A 16,657-nucleotide genomic window follows, 5' to 3' on the forward strand; every position below is an offset into this window, starting at 1 on the left:
GGGAAATAAGATTAGAGGTAACCTTTTTGATGTATTTAGGTAGGTGTAATTAAATGTATTAGGGTAAGATTTAAGAAACAGCAATTGGTTAGAGCAGAGTGTTATAACACCAAGGTCAAGGGTTCAGATCCCTGTACCAGCTGCCAAAAGAAAAAAGAAAGGAAAACTAAAAGAAACTACCACAGAAGGTAAATTTACTTTCAAATCATGGAACTTTAGAGCTGGAAGAAACCTGAGGAACATAAAGGTAACTTTTTAATTTTGGTTAGAGAGCTGAGGTCCAAGACAGAATGTGATTCTGAAGCACTGTGACCTAGAAATATTAGCTTCTTCATTCCCATTTCAGTATTCATTTCCCCACAACATGGGGACTCATTAACTCAAGTAGGGGACAACAGGATTATCAAGATAATTCAGTACTTACTTTAGGATTATTCAAGATTTTTATCTTATTTAGATATTAGGAAATAATGTATATACTCATACATGATTGCTTTAGGAGTAGAAAAAGAGATTGTGAACATGTATAATTTTGTAATTCATATTAATCCTCAAGCACAATTAATATTTTAATAACCTATGTTGCTATTCAACATAGTTCTATAGAAAAAAATAAAAACTTTACCTCATTATTAATAAAATATACTCAAGTGATAAACAAGTTTTATTTTCTGAATTACTTTTAGGATTACTGTTACATTAATATTTGAGGAAATACTACTTTTAAAAACAATCCTAAGAAAAATGTATAAACTTTATTTCCTAGATAATATGTAAATATTTCCAGGTAATAGTTGTAATTAGTAAAACAAAAACTAATCTTATAATCCCACCTTTTCTTATTAGTTGAAGTTTCTTGGAAATTTCATTTATTAAATCTATTATTTAGTTTAGTAACTATTTTATGAGAATGTTAATGAGGCTAATGAAAGAATTTAGTGTTAGGGCTGGCCAGTTAGCTCAGTTTAGAGCAAGGCCTTGGAACACGAAGGTTAAGCATTCAGTTTGCTGTACTGGCCAGCCACCTCCAAAAAAGAACACAATAGAGAATTTAGTGTTACCCCTTTGAAACCTCTTTTGCTTTATCTTACTTACTAGATGACTGGTAGATGCCAATTTAAGCTATGTCATTCAGTTTTGCTATCTTTAGAAGGTAGCATATCTGATGTTTGGATCATAGGAGATTCAATGATTTAATGTTTGTATAAAAATTGAAACTGGGTAGAACTTTTTTTTTTAATTAAAAACATTATTGTTAATAGGATATGTGTTTTTAAAGATACAGTGTTTTAGAAAAATAGCTCAGTAGGCCTAATGATTTTTTTTTTTTTTTTTTTTTTTGTCGTTTTTTCGTGACCGGCACTCAGCCAGTGAATGCACCGGTCAGTCCTATATAGGATCCGAACCCGCGGCGGGAGCGTCGCCGCGCTGCCAGCGCAGCACTCTACCAAGTGCGCCACGGGCTCGGCCCAGGCCTAATGATTTTTTAAAACATTCCTGTTCAGAGTGGAAAAATGTAGAAGAAAAATATTCACAGTTAAGGTATTGACTAAGTCACTATTCTCAGATAAAGAGAAAGAAGAAATATATTCCAAGTCTAAGATCCTCTTGGATAAACCTAGAAAAACAAAATCATACTCTAAATGAGGAGATGCTGTTAACAAACATTTGCTTAAACTTTTAAAATAACGAGTAAATCTACAGGTGATAGATCTTTCCAACTATTCTGGAAAGATTTAAGGCAGAGTTTCTGAATAAATTTGAAGGTCTGACAATTAAATGAGAGACATCTTTAAAAGTACAGTAAAGCTACATCTAAACAATAATTAAAAGCTAAATCTCTTGGGCTTATTTTAATTTGACCTAAAGATAATTATAGCCACAAATAAAAATTTCTTGATAAGTGACGCCCTTATAGTAAGTAATCAAAAATGAAAAGTTTTAGTCTTGTATAACACAGGTTTGGGGTGACGTAAGTCAATATCCCCTCTAGAGAAATGTCATATAGCCAAAATGTAAACATGCATGTGGAAGAAATAGAAAAAATAATAGGTTAAAAAGTGATAGGTTCAGCTATGAAATTACAAGTTGCATTTACTATACAAATTTTATTCAAGGACCGGCCTGTGGCTCACTTGGGAGAGTGTGGTGCTGATGACACCAAGGCCATGGGTTTGGATCCCTATATAGGAATGGCCATTTGCTCAATTGGGAGAGCATGGTGCTGACACCACCAAGTCGGGTTAAGATACCCTTATTGGTCATCTTTAAAAAAAAAAAAAAATTATTTAGTGTTTCACTGATATCTGCTCCCCAATGTCCTATTTATTGGAAGATTACTTTTATTTTTTTTTTCCTCTCTTTTCTGAAAGATTGCTTTTATATCTCTTTTTTTTCTTTTGAAATTCCTTTCTTCTGATATTTCTGTCCTGTTCCTAATTCTGCTCTATGTGGGTGATAAAATGAATGACAGCAGAGTCACCCATGCTTAGGTTTGGAATGGATCTTTTGCAGATTGCTTTTTGTTTCATATGGATTTAATATATTTTTTTCAAATTAATAATGGGCAAGTCTCTTGGAACAATAAATCTCTCCCCAAATCAAATTATCTCGTATACTTTTTGTATTAGGTATTTGCAGAAATTTTCTGGCCTTTAAGATCAATCATTCAGCTTCTGTTTGCAATTATAGACGTACCTAGCTGTATGTATTGAAAGAAGTGCTGTATTGAAAAGAGAAGTGTACTACTATATAAGCATTCTTAGAAAAATAATTAACTGAATGCTCTTTAAGAAAATAGCAGTCTCAAAGCTCATATTTCTGCAGTTATAAAGACCACTGTCAAAATCTTTTGTTTACTAAATATTTCACTGAGCATATATATATACATGGCTTGTAACATAAAAAAGTTTTGTAAATAACTTCACATTCAATATTTTTTAATTGGTAAATGTTTTATTTACTTTTTTGAAAAATTATGAAGTTAGTTATAAAGCAAATCCTAAGGTAATATTTTTCATATAGAAAACTAAAAATGTAGTAGAGCGTATTGTTTGAATAAAATTATAATTGGCACATTTTCCTAAACCCTGAAAATACCAAATTACATTGGAAAGTAGTGGAAGCAACAAACTAGAGGAGGATATGTTGCAAAATTCTATTACTGAAATTAAAGTGATTATTTTCAATGAAAGTGAATTTGTAAATACAACAGAAATATACGAAAGCTAATTGTTTCTGATCTTAAAGAGATTTTTCCCTTTGCTTTTATCTTATGTAACCCTGCCATGTATCATATTAATTTTATGAACACAAGTAATATTTAATTTTTAATTTTAAAATGTTTAAATTTCTGCACTTTTAGAAGTTATCAGACTCAGTGCTTGAACAAAGTAATAAATTGGCTACATTTCAGCTGGTTTCACTTTAATGAACACTTGGATTATTTTTTTTTTTTTTTTTTTTTTTTTTTTTTTTTAAAAGATGACCGGTAAGGGGATCTTAACCCTTGACTTGGTGTTGTCAGCACCACGCTCACCCAGTGAGCAAACCGGCCATCCCTATATGGGATCCGAACCCGCGGCCTCGGCGCTCCCAGCGCCACACTCTCCCGAGTGAGCCACGGGCTCAGCCCTGAACACTTGGATTATTAAGGGTAGTGAATGAGGTTAAACCCTTGCTATTTCATATATTTATCATTTCTACAAATTATTGATGGAATATTATATCAATACAAACATTGTATGGAAACTTATGCTTAAATTACTTTTCAGGCCTTATTTGCAATGTAAATTGTTTAGAATCTATATATGGCCAAATTAAATTTTAAATATTATACAATTAATGGATAGTAACCAAGAAAAAAATGTTTTTGTTATGCAATTATTCGAAATATGGACTATATATTTTTGGTATGGTGTGAGTAGGCATAACTTTTGTAATGTATTTGTGTTTTATTTTCTTCCTTTTATTGCCAGCTTCTGATAATGAAGAAATTCTCCAAAAGAATGAGATATATGAAATCATCTTTTAAAAAAATTGAGAGGGGGTAGTGTTATAATCTAGTTCTAAACTGTCCATTTGCTTTTTATAAAGGCTTTGATTTCCATAATTGACCATTTTATGAATATTTAAACTACACAGAATGTCTGCATAGAATAAATTTAAGTATGCAAGAGCCTTAAAGTAAAAAATGAACCTTTTGACTGCCTTAAAATATGACTAGCTCTCCCGTACAGGCATAGTAGTTGTTTTCCTTGAGGTCTGTTTATTAAGTAATGCCTTAATAGTGTTCTCATGTTTCTGAAGTACAGAACTGAAAGGGTCTTTTGGAGCTTTTAATTTTACATAATGAATGGAAATTTAATTATTAAGTTTTAAAACCTGATTGTACATTAGTAATTTAAACATCCATTAACAGGATAATCTGGGTACACTGATGTGTTATACATACATGACTGTTAACATCAGTAATACTTTGTGGTAGTTTAAGGTTTTTCATTTTTTTGTATAACAGAATTATCCAAGAAGCTGGACTTTATAACATGACCTCCAAGGGCCAAGATGCATATTTAACACTATGAATGAAAAATATAGTTGTAGAGTTCCAAGAATGATTAATTTTTTAAGGGAATTTTTCAAGAGACAAGGCAAATATGTTTCAAGCCTACAAGCAAATTCATTCAAAGAAAATAATATAGTAGTAACACATCAAAACTGTTGCAATAAAAAGTATCCAGGCCAGTGATTTGTTTAATTACATTCACATTTTCACATTCACTTTGCCTTTCAAAGCAGGAATATTTTATAAAACTGAAAGAAACTTTAAATTGTCAAGCTGGTGCTTAAGGGTTTATAAAGTTTGATTATAACAAGTTTATTTCATTTCCAAGGAAAGGACCCTGAAGGGGGCGGCAGGGGGTTTCCTAGGTCTACTGATGCTTTGTCAAGTCTTCCAAGTTTTCACTGTAAATAAATAATACACCTAAACAATGTAATTTTGTTGTTTTTTGATAGGAAATGGATGAGTACACTAATGTATTAAATTTATTTCATGATAAAACAGTTTTCACCAATACTGTGAAATCCAGATTTTGTCTCCTTTCCAGCCTTTCAAAATACCCTACTAAATAAGTCATTTTAGACATGGAATGCAGGTGGGCCCTATATGTGAACTGTTTCTGGTCAATTATTGTGGAAATTGATAGGTGTACCAAATAAACTCTATGCACATCAAATAACTGTCTTTTTATTTCTTTCAGGAAATAAGAATTTTAAGGCTTATAAAATCTTAGGCCCTTAGTAATTAATGTTACAGTATTTAAACAAGATAATATTAAGTATGATAATTAACATTGGCCTTTTAATGCATCTAATTTTATGTATTACTTAAATATTACATAATTATGTGACGGGATTCTTTTCCAGTGGTGTTCAATTAAGTAATCAAAACAATTGGATTTAATCAAAATGCAAATTCTTCAAGAGTTTCAAAACAGGATTTATCAATTAGGAGAGTCCTGCTTTCCTAGGATTCTTTTGTGGAAAAAAATCTACTCAAAGTTCCCTTTGGGAAAAATTATTATGCTAACACAAAAAAATCAACTGCACAAATAAAAATATTTTGTGTCAGTGCTAATTTGCAGAAATTTCCCAATTCCCATAAAACTTTTCCGAAATGTTCTAAGATCTGAGCTGTGTAGGTAACACAGACAGGTGAGGAAAAGTTACATCAGAATACATCCACCCAGACTTCAAACATTTGGTTGACTTTACAGTTCTCTATTTAAAGACAGAGTTGGGCTGGCTGGTTAGCAGTTGGTTAGAGTGCGGTGTGGTCAAGGGCTCGGGTCCTCGTACCCACCAGCTGCCAAAAACATAAAAATAAAATAGTCAACAGTTGAAAGGAGAAAGAAGGTTGCAAACTACACATCTCTTCATACAAGGGAACACTCAAAAGCTTTTGTTTATTTTGTTTTGGTTGCTGGCCAGACGCTTGACCTCGGGTTTACAAGGCTACTTACTCTCTAGCCAACTGAGCTATCCTGCCAGCACACATTTCCTCATAAAACTAGATTTAATAAATTTTAACAACATTAAATGTTATCAAGAAAATCTGACTTTGAAAAGTATTGCTCAGGGCTAGCCAGTCAGCTCAGCTGGTTACAGCATGGTGCTGATAACACTAAGGTCCAGGGTTTGATCCCTGTACTGGCCAGCAGCCAAAAAAAAAAAAAAAAAAATAGACATTATAGTATTAGTAAACAGTAAAATCCAGGTACAAAAGACTTCTTTTTCTCAACAGCTTTTCAGCTTCCAAATTTCAGATGCTTTGGCAATTAAAGTATAAATTGATTAGTGATAAGATAAAAAGGCCCATTTTTTTAATACTAATGAGCTCCAGTAAACAATTTATTATCTTTCAGATACTAACATTAAAAATGAGATCGAGGACTGGCAGAAAAAAGATCACAACTTTTTCTTAAATTGGTAACCATTATCTTTCTAGCCTTTGGTTCTGGAAAAAAAGCAGAGCTGCTAAAACAACCTAGTTTTGCTTTGGGTTTATATGACACTTTTTTCCAGCTGTAAGGTATGGGAAAGGAGAGTAGAAATCAACATCCAAGACAATATTAAAGCCCAGCAGCCCAAGATTTTAGGGGTAAAGCTCCCTGCTAGGTAGGTGAGGAACACAGAAAACCCTGATGAGTCCACATAGTAGCCATTGCATATTGTCTACACTAAATACTATTCTGAGTGATTTACATGTATTATCTCCATTCCTCAAAATAAGTACTAAGGGAAGATGGTATTATCCACATTTCATGAGGAACTTGAAGTTCTGAATGGTTAAAGTCACCTACCTACTGGTTACACCTGTAGTGATTTGAACACTAGTCTTTCTTGCTCTAACAGCTATACTCAGTGCAAGTTATGATTTTTTTTTTTTTTTTACTGAAGATTTAGTTGTGTTATGTTGTGGTCCTTTATCGAAATCCCTCTCCCTAAACCTCCAGCTTTGTAACTTGCCTTTTGCATAAACAATTAAAACTAAAGCTCTTGGTCTTCCAGAATTGGTATGACAGGGCAGTTGCTAGCTTCATTGTTTGCTTACATTATCGTATTCTGCTCTGTTTTATTTTCCCCTTGAAGAGGCCCCATATGTTTTTTTAAACCAGCTTAGCCATGCATTAAAAAAAATTTTTTTAAAATACTGTGTCTAGCACCTTAAATGTTTGAGTGGCAACTTTGTTACTGTTTTGGGGTTTTTTGAAAGATATTTGATTTGCCATATGGCTAAAAAGAGGTCACATTTTTAAATTAATTTCTTTCATCCCTTAGCATTGATCAATTAGGGAGTCCTGCTTTCCAAAGTGCTCCCTTTTTGATGCAAAAGTAACTATTATTATTAAGTATAAAGTTCAGAATATTGAAGCAGACGCTGGGTTTATTTCTTCTTTTTTAAATAAAGGCACAAATGATAATTAGATATCATATTACCTTTACTAAGTTTTTGAGCCTTTTGATGATAAGGCTCCTCTCCTTGAACTATTTCAAGATCTGAACTAATCAAGAACCAACCACCGCTCACCCCTCACCCTCCTGTCCTACCAGTCTAGAAGAGTTGGTAAAAGATGTTTCTTCATAGTTGAGCACTATCAACACCACTTGGTGAGTGTTTCTATCCCTGAAAGTAACCTGCCTCTATCTTGACAGCTAATATGATTTGCAATGATGATATACAATTACAAGTTTACCTTTCTCATGGGTAACAGACTTCCTCTACTCTCTAACAAAGATTTTACAACATAATAAGCATGTAAAATTTCTCATGACAATGCAAAATAAAGGACTAAGGATATTCCATTCTCTGTTCCATTCCAGTGTCATAACTTACATAAATTATCACATGGGAATGAAATAGTCTAAATTCTTACTTTATCAAGGTATCCTAATGGCAGTTTTTAAGTCCGTGTAGGAAGCATCATTATAGCAAATGGCTAAGAAAACCACCAGTTGTCTTCCTTAGAACTGTCCCAGGCTCTCTGGTCCACTTGACCAGAAAGCAGAAGCACTCACCCTCTTGAAATCAATTTTCCTCCCAGCTCTAAGGAAGAGTAGTGTTTTCTCAGCATCTGCTAAATGCACCATGTAACTCTGGGAACAACTAGAAAAATGCTTTTTATAGTAGACACTTAAAAATCTTTATTATTATTATTATTATTTTTTTTTTTAAAGATGACCAGTAAGGGGATCTTAACCCTTGACTTGGTGTTGTCAGCACCACGCTCACCCAGTGAGCTAACCGGCCATCCCTATATAGGATCCAAACTCGTAGCCTTGGTGTTATCAGCACCGCACTCTCCTGAGTGAGCCATGGGCCGGCCCTTAAAAATCTTTATAAGAAGGTGGAAATATGACTTGATTAATAAAGTATTGAAAATAGTTCCAATTACTCTAAAATAAGACTTCCTATAGGATAAATCTTCTTTGCTAAGTTTATCTGAAATGCAATCAGTCTAAATAATATTCCCAGTCACAGAACTGTGCATATCAACATCACAAATGACTTTAGGGACATTCAGTCTAACCTCCCACCCAATACCTGGTTCCCTTATGGAACATTTCCAACAGCCATCTGGAAAGTAGAACTCTCCACTTCACAATATAACTCAAGTACATTTCTGAGTGTTTCAAAAGTTCATCTCACACAATGTTGAAATCTTTTAATTTCCGCCCACAGGTACAGTTCTATTCCCTGGAACTACTAAATCATTAAATGAGTAATTTAGGTTCTCTAAGATAAATTTCATTCCATCCTACAAATTTAACATACTTCTATTACTCTAAAAGTACAAGGAATGAAGGCTTGTCACAGTATGGTACAAGATATCCCTACCTAGTTCACATTTGTATCAGTGAGAGCCTTAAATTTTAAGAAGTCACACATCAGTCCATATCAATGAAAACTATAGGAAGATGAGGAGTTAACTCCTAAATCTACAGAGAATATAATCTAACTATAGGGAATAAAGAATTCCAAATGCTTATCTTCCAGCTTTCAATTGTAAAATCAAACATAAGTTCCTAATAAAACACATTCTTTCCTTGTCTTTTGATACAACTTATAGTGGATTGAATTGTGTTCACCCCAAAGTTCAATGTGTTGGAGGCTAGATCCCCACAGTGACTGTTAAGAGGGTGGGAAATCCTATTACGATAATTGAAAAGTGGGGCCTCGAAGAGGTGACTAAGTTGATGGTTTAATGGTGTTGTGGTTCTGAGAGCTTTAAAAGGAGAATATATGAGGAGCTATCTCTCTCTCTGCTCCACCGTTTTCTGCCATGTGAGACCCCTGCATTGCTGAAAAGCCACCACCAAACAAGGTCCTCAGCAGATGTTTCCTGGACTTTGGACTTCCCAGCCTTCAAAACTGTAAGCAATAAATTTCTTTCACTTACAAATTACCCAGTTCCAAGTATTTTTTTTGTAAGCAACAGAAAAGGACTAATACACAACTCCCCCTCTTCAGTTTTAAGTACCATCCCTTTTGTTCAAGAACTGGCAAATCGGACGATGAGGTTTCCACAACAATTTATTATTCATTATTTTTATATCTTTTCATGAAGGTAATTCATATATTTAAAACATGCTCAAACATTTAAAAGGCATCAGGCATTATCACTTTAACTGACATTTTACTAGCAAAGTTATGAGTACCTACATCACTGAAATTCCTTTCTCTTACTTTTTTTTAAATAACACTGATGAACTAGTGGAAGCAATTTCCCTTCTTTGTGAAGCCTATGCGTATCAGTTGCACCTCCAACAAAAGTTCCATTCACAAATATTCTTGGAACCTGTTTGATAAACAAAAGATAGATTAGGCCTTACCCTAGTGTCGAAAATATAAGATCATTTAACATAATAATAACAGACGCTCACACTCGGGGTCCTTTTATGAGGTAGGCACCACACTAAGCTCTTTCACAAATTATCTCTTTAAATCTTTACAACCTTTGAGGTAGGTACTATTTTTAGCCCTATTTTGGAGGGAATATAGGAAATTTGGAGGCACAGAAACTTGTCCAAGATCACAGTGAAAATAAATGACGGAGCTGGGATTCAAATCCAGGGCAATTTGATTCTAAAACTCTTCCTCCTAATGACTATGGTATATAAAAGATAAAACAGTATCTAATTAGTAATAATGTTTTAAGTGGTTCTTACATCTGTTTAATAAAGAAGAGTGCACTATGAACGTCTCGTATGTACATATAAATAAGAAAGTAGCAACATTGTATTTTTCTGATTATGCATATTATGGAAAAATCTACAAACTTCAAGAGTCTAAAAACATGGAGTATGAAAGCCCTCCTATTAGCACAGTAATTAAGAATGACCCTGGTCTGTACTGTCCAAGTAGTGGGAGCAAGTATACTTTTATCTTGCAAACATCTCCAAGAGGACCTTAAAGATCTCTAGACAAGCGCTCATGACACCACCACTATCTCACCCATCCCAATCAAAACATACACACGCACACAGACATGCACACATGGTAAAAATAAAAATAAAATGAATTAACTCTGCTGTTTCCTATTCTAAAATCTGGTTTCCCAATCTGCTGTTTCCTTATCAATCTATGATCCTCAGAGAATGTCTGGCTCACTTTTCTTAACAGAAGGTTCTAGGTGATCCAGGTCACCACCTCTTATGTGGAACAACACCATACAGGATACACTCACGGTTCTTTCCCCAGTCATTTTGTAAAGAGCGTCTTGAAACTGGCTTCCATATTCAAGCATGTCCAATTCCACCACTTTGTAGTGAACATTCATGTCATGAAAAAGCTTTTTTGCCATTGTACAATAAGAACAGGATGTTTTTGAGAAAATCACCACACAATTGTCAGAAATTGTTTCCTGAAATAAAACAAAATCATTTTAATTCCAAATATTGCCTTTTGGAAAGACATCATGATATAGTGGAAAGGGTATAGATTTTGAAGTCTCACAACTCAGGGCTCAAACTAAGTCTCTATCAACTATTCTTTCATCTGTAGATTGAGGATACTATTCATTTCAAAGGAATGTTATTGGGGGAAAAAATATTACAAATAGAAAGTGGTTGGCATGGAGTAATAACAATAATAATAAATAATGATAATCATAGCCAATTCATGCACAACAAACATTTCTGTGTGCCAAGCACTATTCTCAACATTTCAACTTTACTAGGTCATTTAAGCCTCACTACAATCCTGAGGTAGATCCTATTATTATCCTCACTTTGCAGATGTGGAAAGTGAGGCACAGAGGAAGATAACTTGCTCACGCTTCTCACTAACAAATAGGAGAGCTGGACTCCGAACCCAGGTAAATCTGGATCTACAGTCCTGGCACTTAATCTGTTTTACCACTACTCAAATATTCAGCAGGTGTTCAGAAGGAGTTAACTCCTTACATTCTATAATCTTCGATGGCAAGGAATGATGTGTGATTTCTCAAAACTGATACAAGTATAAACGACAGCTTAAAAATGTAGGGCTTTCACACTGCCCAGCCACCAAAAAATAAATAAATAAATAAAAAGTAGGGCTTTCACTGATCCACGTATGAACAGAACCTCCTTTCCTTCCTATATACCTTCATACTACAAAAGATGTCATTACCATATTGATAAGATATTCTGATATTGCTGTTGGTCCTAAAAAATCTACTTCCAGAAATGTTGATTCAATGAGTTTGAGGCAGAGGTTGGAAACTATATTTTCCCCCCCACGGTAAGAGCATCAGTTGGAGGAAACTATTTTTTAGTAACCTTCCAAGATGATTCTTAGGATATCAGCCTGGTTTGGAAACTACTCTCCAGGCATTTACCACAATGACCACGAGACTTTGCTATGCATCTTCACTCTGTGAAGTTTGTTTTGTTTTGTTTCTTAATATATGGGGACCTGGGATGGCCAGTTATCTCGCTTGGTTGTGCTGGTAATACCAAGATTAAGGGTTTGGAACATCGGATCCCTGTACCTGCCAACAACCAAAAAAAAGCACAGCTAAATGCATGGGGTCCTTCAAGAGATTCTTTTTTTTCTTTTTTTTTTTGGCAGCTGGCCAGAAGGGGGAACCAAACCCTTGACCTTAGTGTTACAAGGGTGTCCTCTAACCAACTGAGTTAATCAGTCAGCCTTTCAAGAGACTTTGAGTGGACAGATCCAGCACCCAGGTATCGGGCTAGGTTGTTCTTCTGTGATGGATCATAAGCAGCACCTCCAAGACGAAGGCCAAGAATCAGAAATGACAGTACCCAGGAGAAGTGCTTCAGAAGTTATATCCGCCCTTGGGTGTCAGCAGGGTCCTGGATTATAGCCTAGCTCTCTGTAAGTTGGTCTATTTTTATGCTTTCTCGTCTGCTTACTCATAATATTTAGTATAAATGTCTGTCTCAGGGAAGACCAGCAATACCAGAGATGTATTAATGAATCCATTGTACAGATGACAAAACTTAAGTTCTCAATGCTGGCACTTGGCCCAACCTGGTCACAATACCATGCTGCCTTAGTCTACTGGTACACTGAGGCCACTGTTTAGAGAGGATTATCCTGGGTGCTGACATGAAGTAGAAACACTGACGTAACTGAAATTCAAAACAAGCATCAGGGTTTCTTGAACTCTCTTCCAACCTTTTCTCAAGGTCATCCTTGCTAAATGTTTCACAACACTATATTTTTATTTTAAAAGAGGCAATCTCTCACAACAGGTTCTATATCATTACTGTTATATTCAACAGCTGTGAGTTTGGCGAAATCAAAGGCAGAAATTTTTTGTTTCTGGTGGTTGTGAGTGGTGAAAAAGAAAAAGAATAAAAAAATGGGTATGATTTGTAGGCTGCAAGGGAATAAACACATACATATAAGAGAAATTTTCAGAAGAATGAACTAAGCTTTGCAGTCAAAGAGAGAGAAACACAAAAGAACACAGCAGTGTTCAGTATCCCTGAAAGGATTGTTTATGGAGCAACTACTGCATGCAAGGGTCTGTGTTGGGGAAGAAAGCTGTCAAACAGCTGCCCCGGCCAAAATCAAATAGTATCCCTGGATAAGGGCAGTCTGACTGGTATCAACAGTGGTCCGGAGGTGGGTATGATGAAAAGGAACAGCCATCTTCATAGATCCAACTTACAGGGAGTGAAGACGCCATGGAAAATGAATCTCATAAATTCTGATTACCAAAATGATCTAGGCTTTTGTGTCACATGGGTTATCCTGATAGCAGATTTTAAAATAAATATTAATTTAGTAATTCGTTTGCAGAACTATGTCAAGTCTGGATATGGAGCAAGCATATTAAATATGTAAGACATGGTTCTTTTTTCTCAGAAGGAAGTTTTTTTCCTACATCCTCCACATCACTCACTTGAATCTGGTTCACGGGAGCAGTTGCTGACTTCCCCGAAGAGGACGATGTGCTGTTCCCCATTCTACAAGGAATTAAAAAGAGCAGGACGGTTTATTAACTTAACAGGCATTGCACAGTTCACCACATGAGTTCCACTCGAGGAAAATCTTCTATACAAATATATCCAAACTTACAAAATAAAAGATTTACTAGTTATCAGTACAAAATGTCAGTTTACAAAGTATTTGTTCACTAAAACCAAAAAGGCCTGTGTGCTTATCTAATTAGCCTCCCAACTCTACTGTGTTTAAAGCCTGACACACTTTTATTATGACCACCAAAACTGCAAATATTCTGTCCTATTCACTGGCCATATGATCTGACCATTGGCTAAAACATATAATTCCATTTTCTTACTAAAACATGCCAAAACTCCAGAAACAACCTGTGAAGCAGTGAACTTACACCGATTAAAAAACCGTAAGGAAACGAAGAAAAACACAACTGTCCATACCCCCAAAGTTTGCAATTTGTAAAGTGGGAATAATCACTCCCACCTCTCAAAGGGTTTTGAGAGGATTAAATTAACTGATACACAGAAAGGAGAACAGTGCCTTAAACATAGTAAATGGTCAATACTATCTGACATTACTACTATTATTTCCCGATTACAGGGACCCTCATTGTCTCTCTGCTTGTCCCTGGAACCTATCGTTCCCCATCCATTCATTTTTCTTGGTCCGCCAGGCTTTACTACATCGTTGGCACAGTATCAACCAACATGATGCAAACTAACTACAGTGTGAAATTACAAATCTTACAAGAGGGTTGAGATAACAGATGCTTCAAAAATATCTAAGAAATAAGAGAGTAGAATAGAGATTTGAAGCTTCGAATATTTTTAAAAAATTCTTATTATGTTGCAAAACTCAAAATTTTTTTTTTTTTTTTTTTTTAAAGATGACCAGTAAGGGGATCTTAACCCTTGGCTTGGTGTCGTCCACACCACTCTCAGCCAGTGAGCTAACCGGCCATCCCTATACAGGATCCGAACCCGTGGCCTCGGAGCTCCCAGCGCTGCACTCTCCCGAGTGAGCCACGGGGTTGGCCCCAAAACTCAAATTTTGATAAAAACACGCCTCCCTCCAAATCAACACTTCATTCATTCATTGTAAGTATATTTAAAATTTAAATGTTAAATATAAAAGTAAGGTACTTTTTATAATGTTGACTTTCATTTTTTCCAGTTCCCAATCAATACTTTTTCTTTAACTGTATAGCATGAAATTGTAGTCCTATTTTAACTGAATCTACTTTAAATGGCTTTCTCCAGTATAAGTTATCCTTGGATGACGAGCATCTCTGCTATATACAGTGATACCTGCACGCTTAGAATAAGGAAGCTATAACAAATATCACCTTCAGTTATAACGAAGAAGAGTCAGACAGAAACTTCTGCAACTAAACATTATAACTATCCAATGTTTACAGTCTATTACCTTGCTTCCAAATACATTACCGAGGAAACCTTTAAATTAAAAAAAGAAAAAGAAAAGAAAGAAAAAAGGCCTGCGTGCTGATCTAAAGAGGAGGTTAGGAGCAGCGGTCTAGAGAGACTGTAGCCAGGTTGGGAGCAGAGCGTGGCTTTAAGACAAAAGCTGGCTGAGTTCCTGACGCCTAAACCAGAAAATAAATGACTGAGTGCACTGCCCTGGACCTAAGAAGGAGCTTCGGTGGAATCAGTCAGCAATCTATTTGGCTTATCAAACGAGTCCTTTACATCTCAAGTCCGGCATTTAACTGTCATCCCCAAACCTGCAACATTTACTATTGAAGCAGGAGCTTCAGTAGGACGCTCATAAGAAAATGCGTTCTTGGGTAGGAAGAGAGGTAGAAAGTGCATTCTGAAATAGTACCCCCTTGCCTGCAAAATACAAGAGAGTTTCTGGAAGGCACCCCTCCCCTTCAATTTCTAGTTGAGCTTGGTAATAGTTGTCACCTATTAAGAAAAGAGACACCCATGGAAAAAGCAAGTGCAACACACACATTTCACTTCAATGCTGATGAAGCACCAACGACATTTACGGAGCACGTACCGTGGCTAAGTAGGCAAAGTGCCATATGCCCCGGGGATACAAGTCAGAAAGGCACTAAGGGGCCTCAAGGACCTGTCAGTTAAACAGTCAACACCGTGTGACTGGCGCCTTCAGGAGGGCGTTTCTAGCTCAATCTAGGAAGTCAATCCCAGATCAAGGAGAGAGGGAGAAGCTCGCAGGCCAGGGATGGGTGCGCAGTGGCAGGCCCGCCAGGGCGACGTCAGGGCACCAGCTAGAGCCACGGGTCTGCCTTCCACGGCGGGCCAGCCGCGGGGTATTCGAAGTAGAGAAGCGCAAGGAAAGCACTGTCCCGGGTCTGGCCCGAGGCGACAACAACATGAATAAGTCCCACTCCTGATCCTCAGAACCTTGGCCCTCTAGCAGGAACCGTCAACTGCCCGCCTGCACGAGGGTTGCAGGTTTAACAAATACAAATGCAGGACGTCCGATTCAATTAGAATTTCAGACAGACGCGAATAACTCGGGTTAGGTGTGTCCAGGGCAATGCCTGGGACGTACCCGGGCGACAGATCTTTCCTTGTTCACGTGAGATTCCAATTCACTAGGGCGTCTTGTATTTTACCCAGCAACCCACAGCGGCGGATCCCAGCAGGACGACGCAAGCATTTCCAGCCCGGATCACAGGGTCCTTAAGTCAACCGAGCTGCTTAGGGCAGCCCCTGCTCTCCGTCAGGCCCAGACCCCCTCCAGGCCTCCCGCCCCGTACCCGGAGGCCGTAGCTTCCGCCGCCCCGAGGAGCCGGCCTGCCGCGCCGCTCCCGCTCCGGACAAGCCGCGTCCCCGCCACAGCCGCGCAGCGCCGGTGCATGGTCGGATCTCGGGGCCTCCGCGAGCGCCGGAGCCGGAACCGGGAGCCGCGAGCCGGAGCCGGAGCGCCCGCCTCCTCTGGCCGACCACGCCCCCAGCCCGCCGGCCCGCCCCGCCTCGCCCCGCCCCGCCGGGCTGCCCGCGCCGCCGCCGGTCCCGTGGGCGCAGCCGCGCGCGTCCTCCCCCAGCGGCTCGCGGCGCGGGAGGCCCGGGAGCGCCAGCCGGCGGGTCCCTCGCACGTGTGAGCGCCCGGCGGAGCGTGGGGACGGCGGCCCTGCGGAGCCCGCTTCCCTCGCGCTTAGGGAAGCTCAGAAATGCTCGCAGGCGCGTG

General features: G+C 37.5%; 1 protein-coding gene across 1 annotated transcript; it reads right to left on the reverse strand.

The window, feature by feature from the left end:
* Positions 1-9,587: 9,587 nt before the first annotated feature.
* On the reverse strand, positions 9,588-16,415 carry GLRX2 (glutaredoxin 2). Its single transcript, XM_063106593.1, has 4 exons — positions 16,227-16,415; positions 13,422-13,485; positions 10,749-10,925; positions 9,588-9,860 (listed from the first exon to the last, which is right to left on the reverse strand). Exons 1-4 carry the CDS (start codon positions 16,325-16,327, stop codon positions 9,726-9,728), a joined length of 477 nt encoding a protein of 158 aa, XP_062962663.1. The 5' UTR covers positions 16,328-16,415; the 3' UTR covers positions 9,588-9,725.
* Between the last annotated feature and the right edge of the window lie 242 nt (positions 16,416-16,657).

Source organism: Cynocephalus volans, chromosome 8 (genome assembly GCF_027409185.1).
Source record: "Cynocephalus volans isolate mCynVol1 chromosome 8, mCynVol1.pri, whole genome shotgun sequence".
NCBI classification, from domain to species: Eukaryota; Metazoa; Chordata; class Mammalia; order Dermoptera; family Cynocephalidae; genus Cynocephalus; species Cynocephalus volans.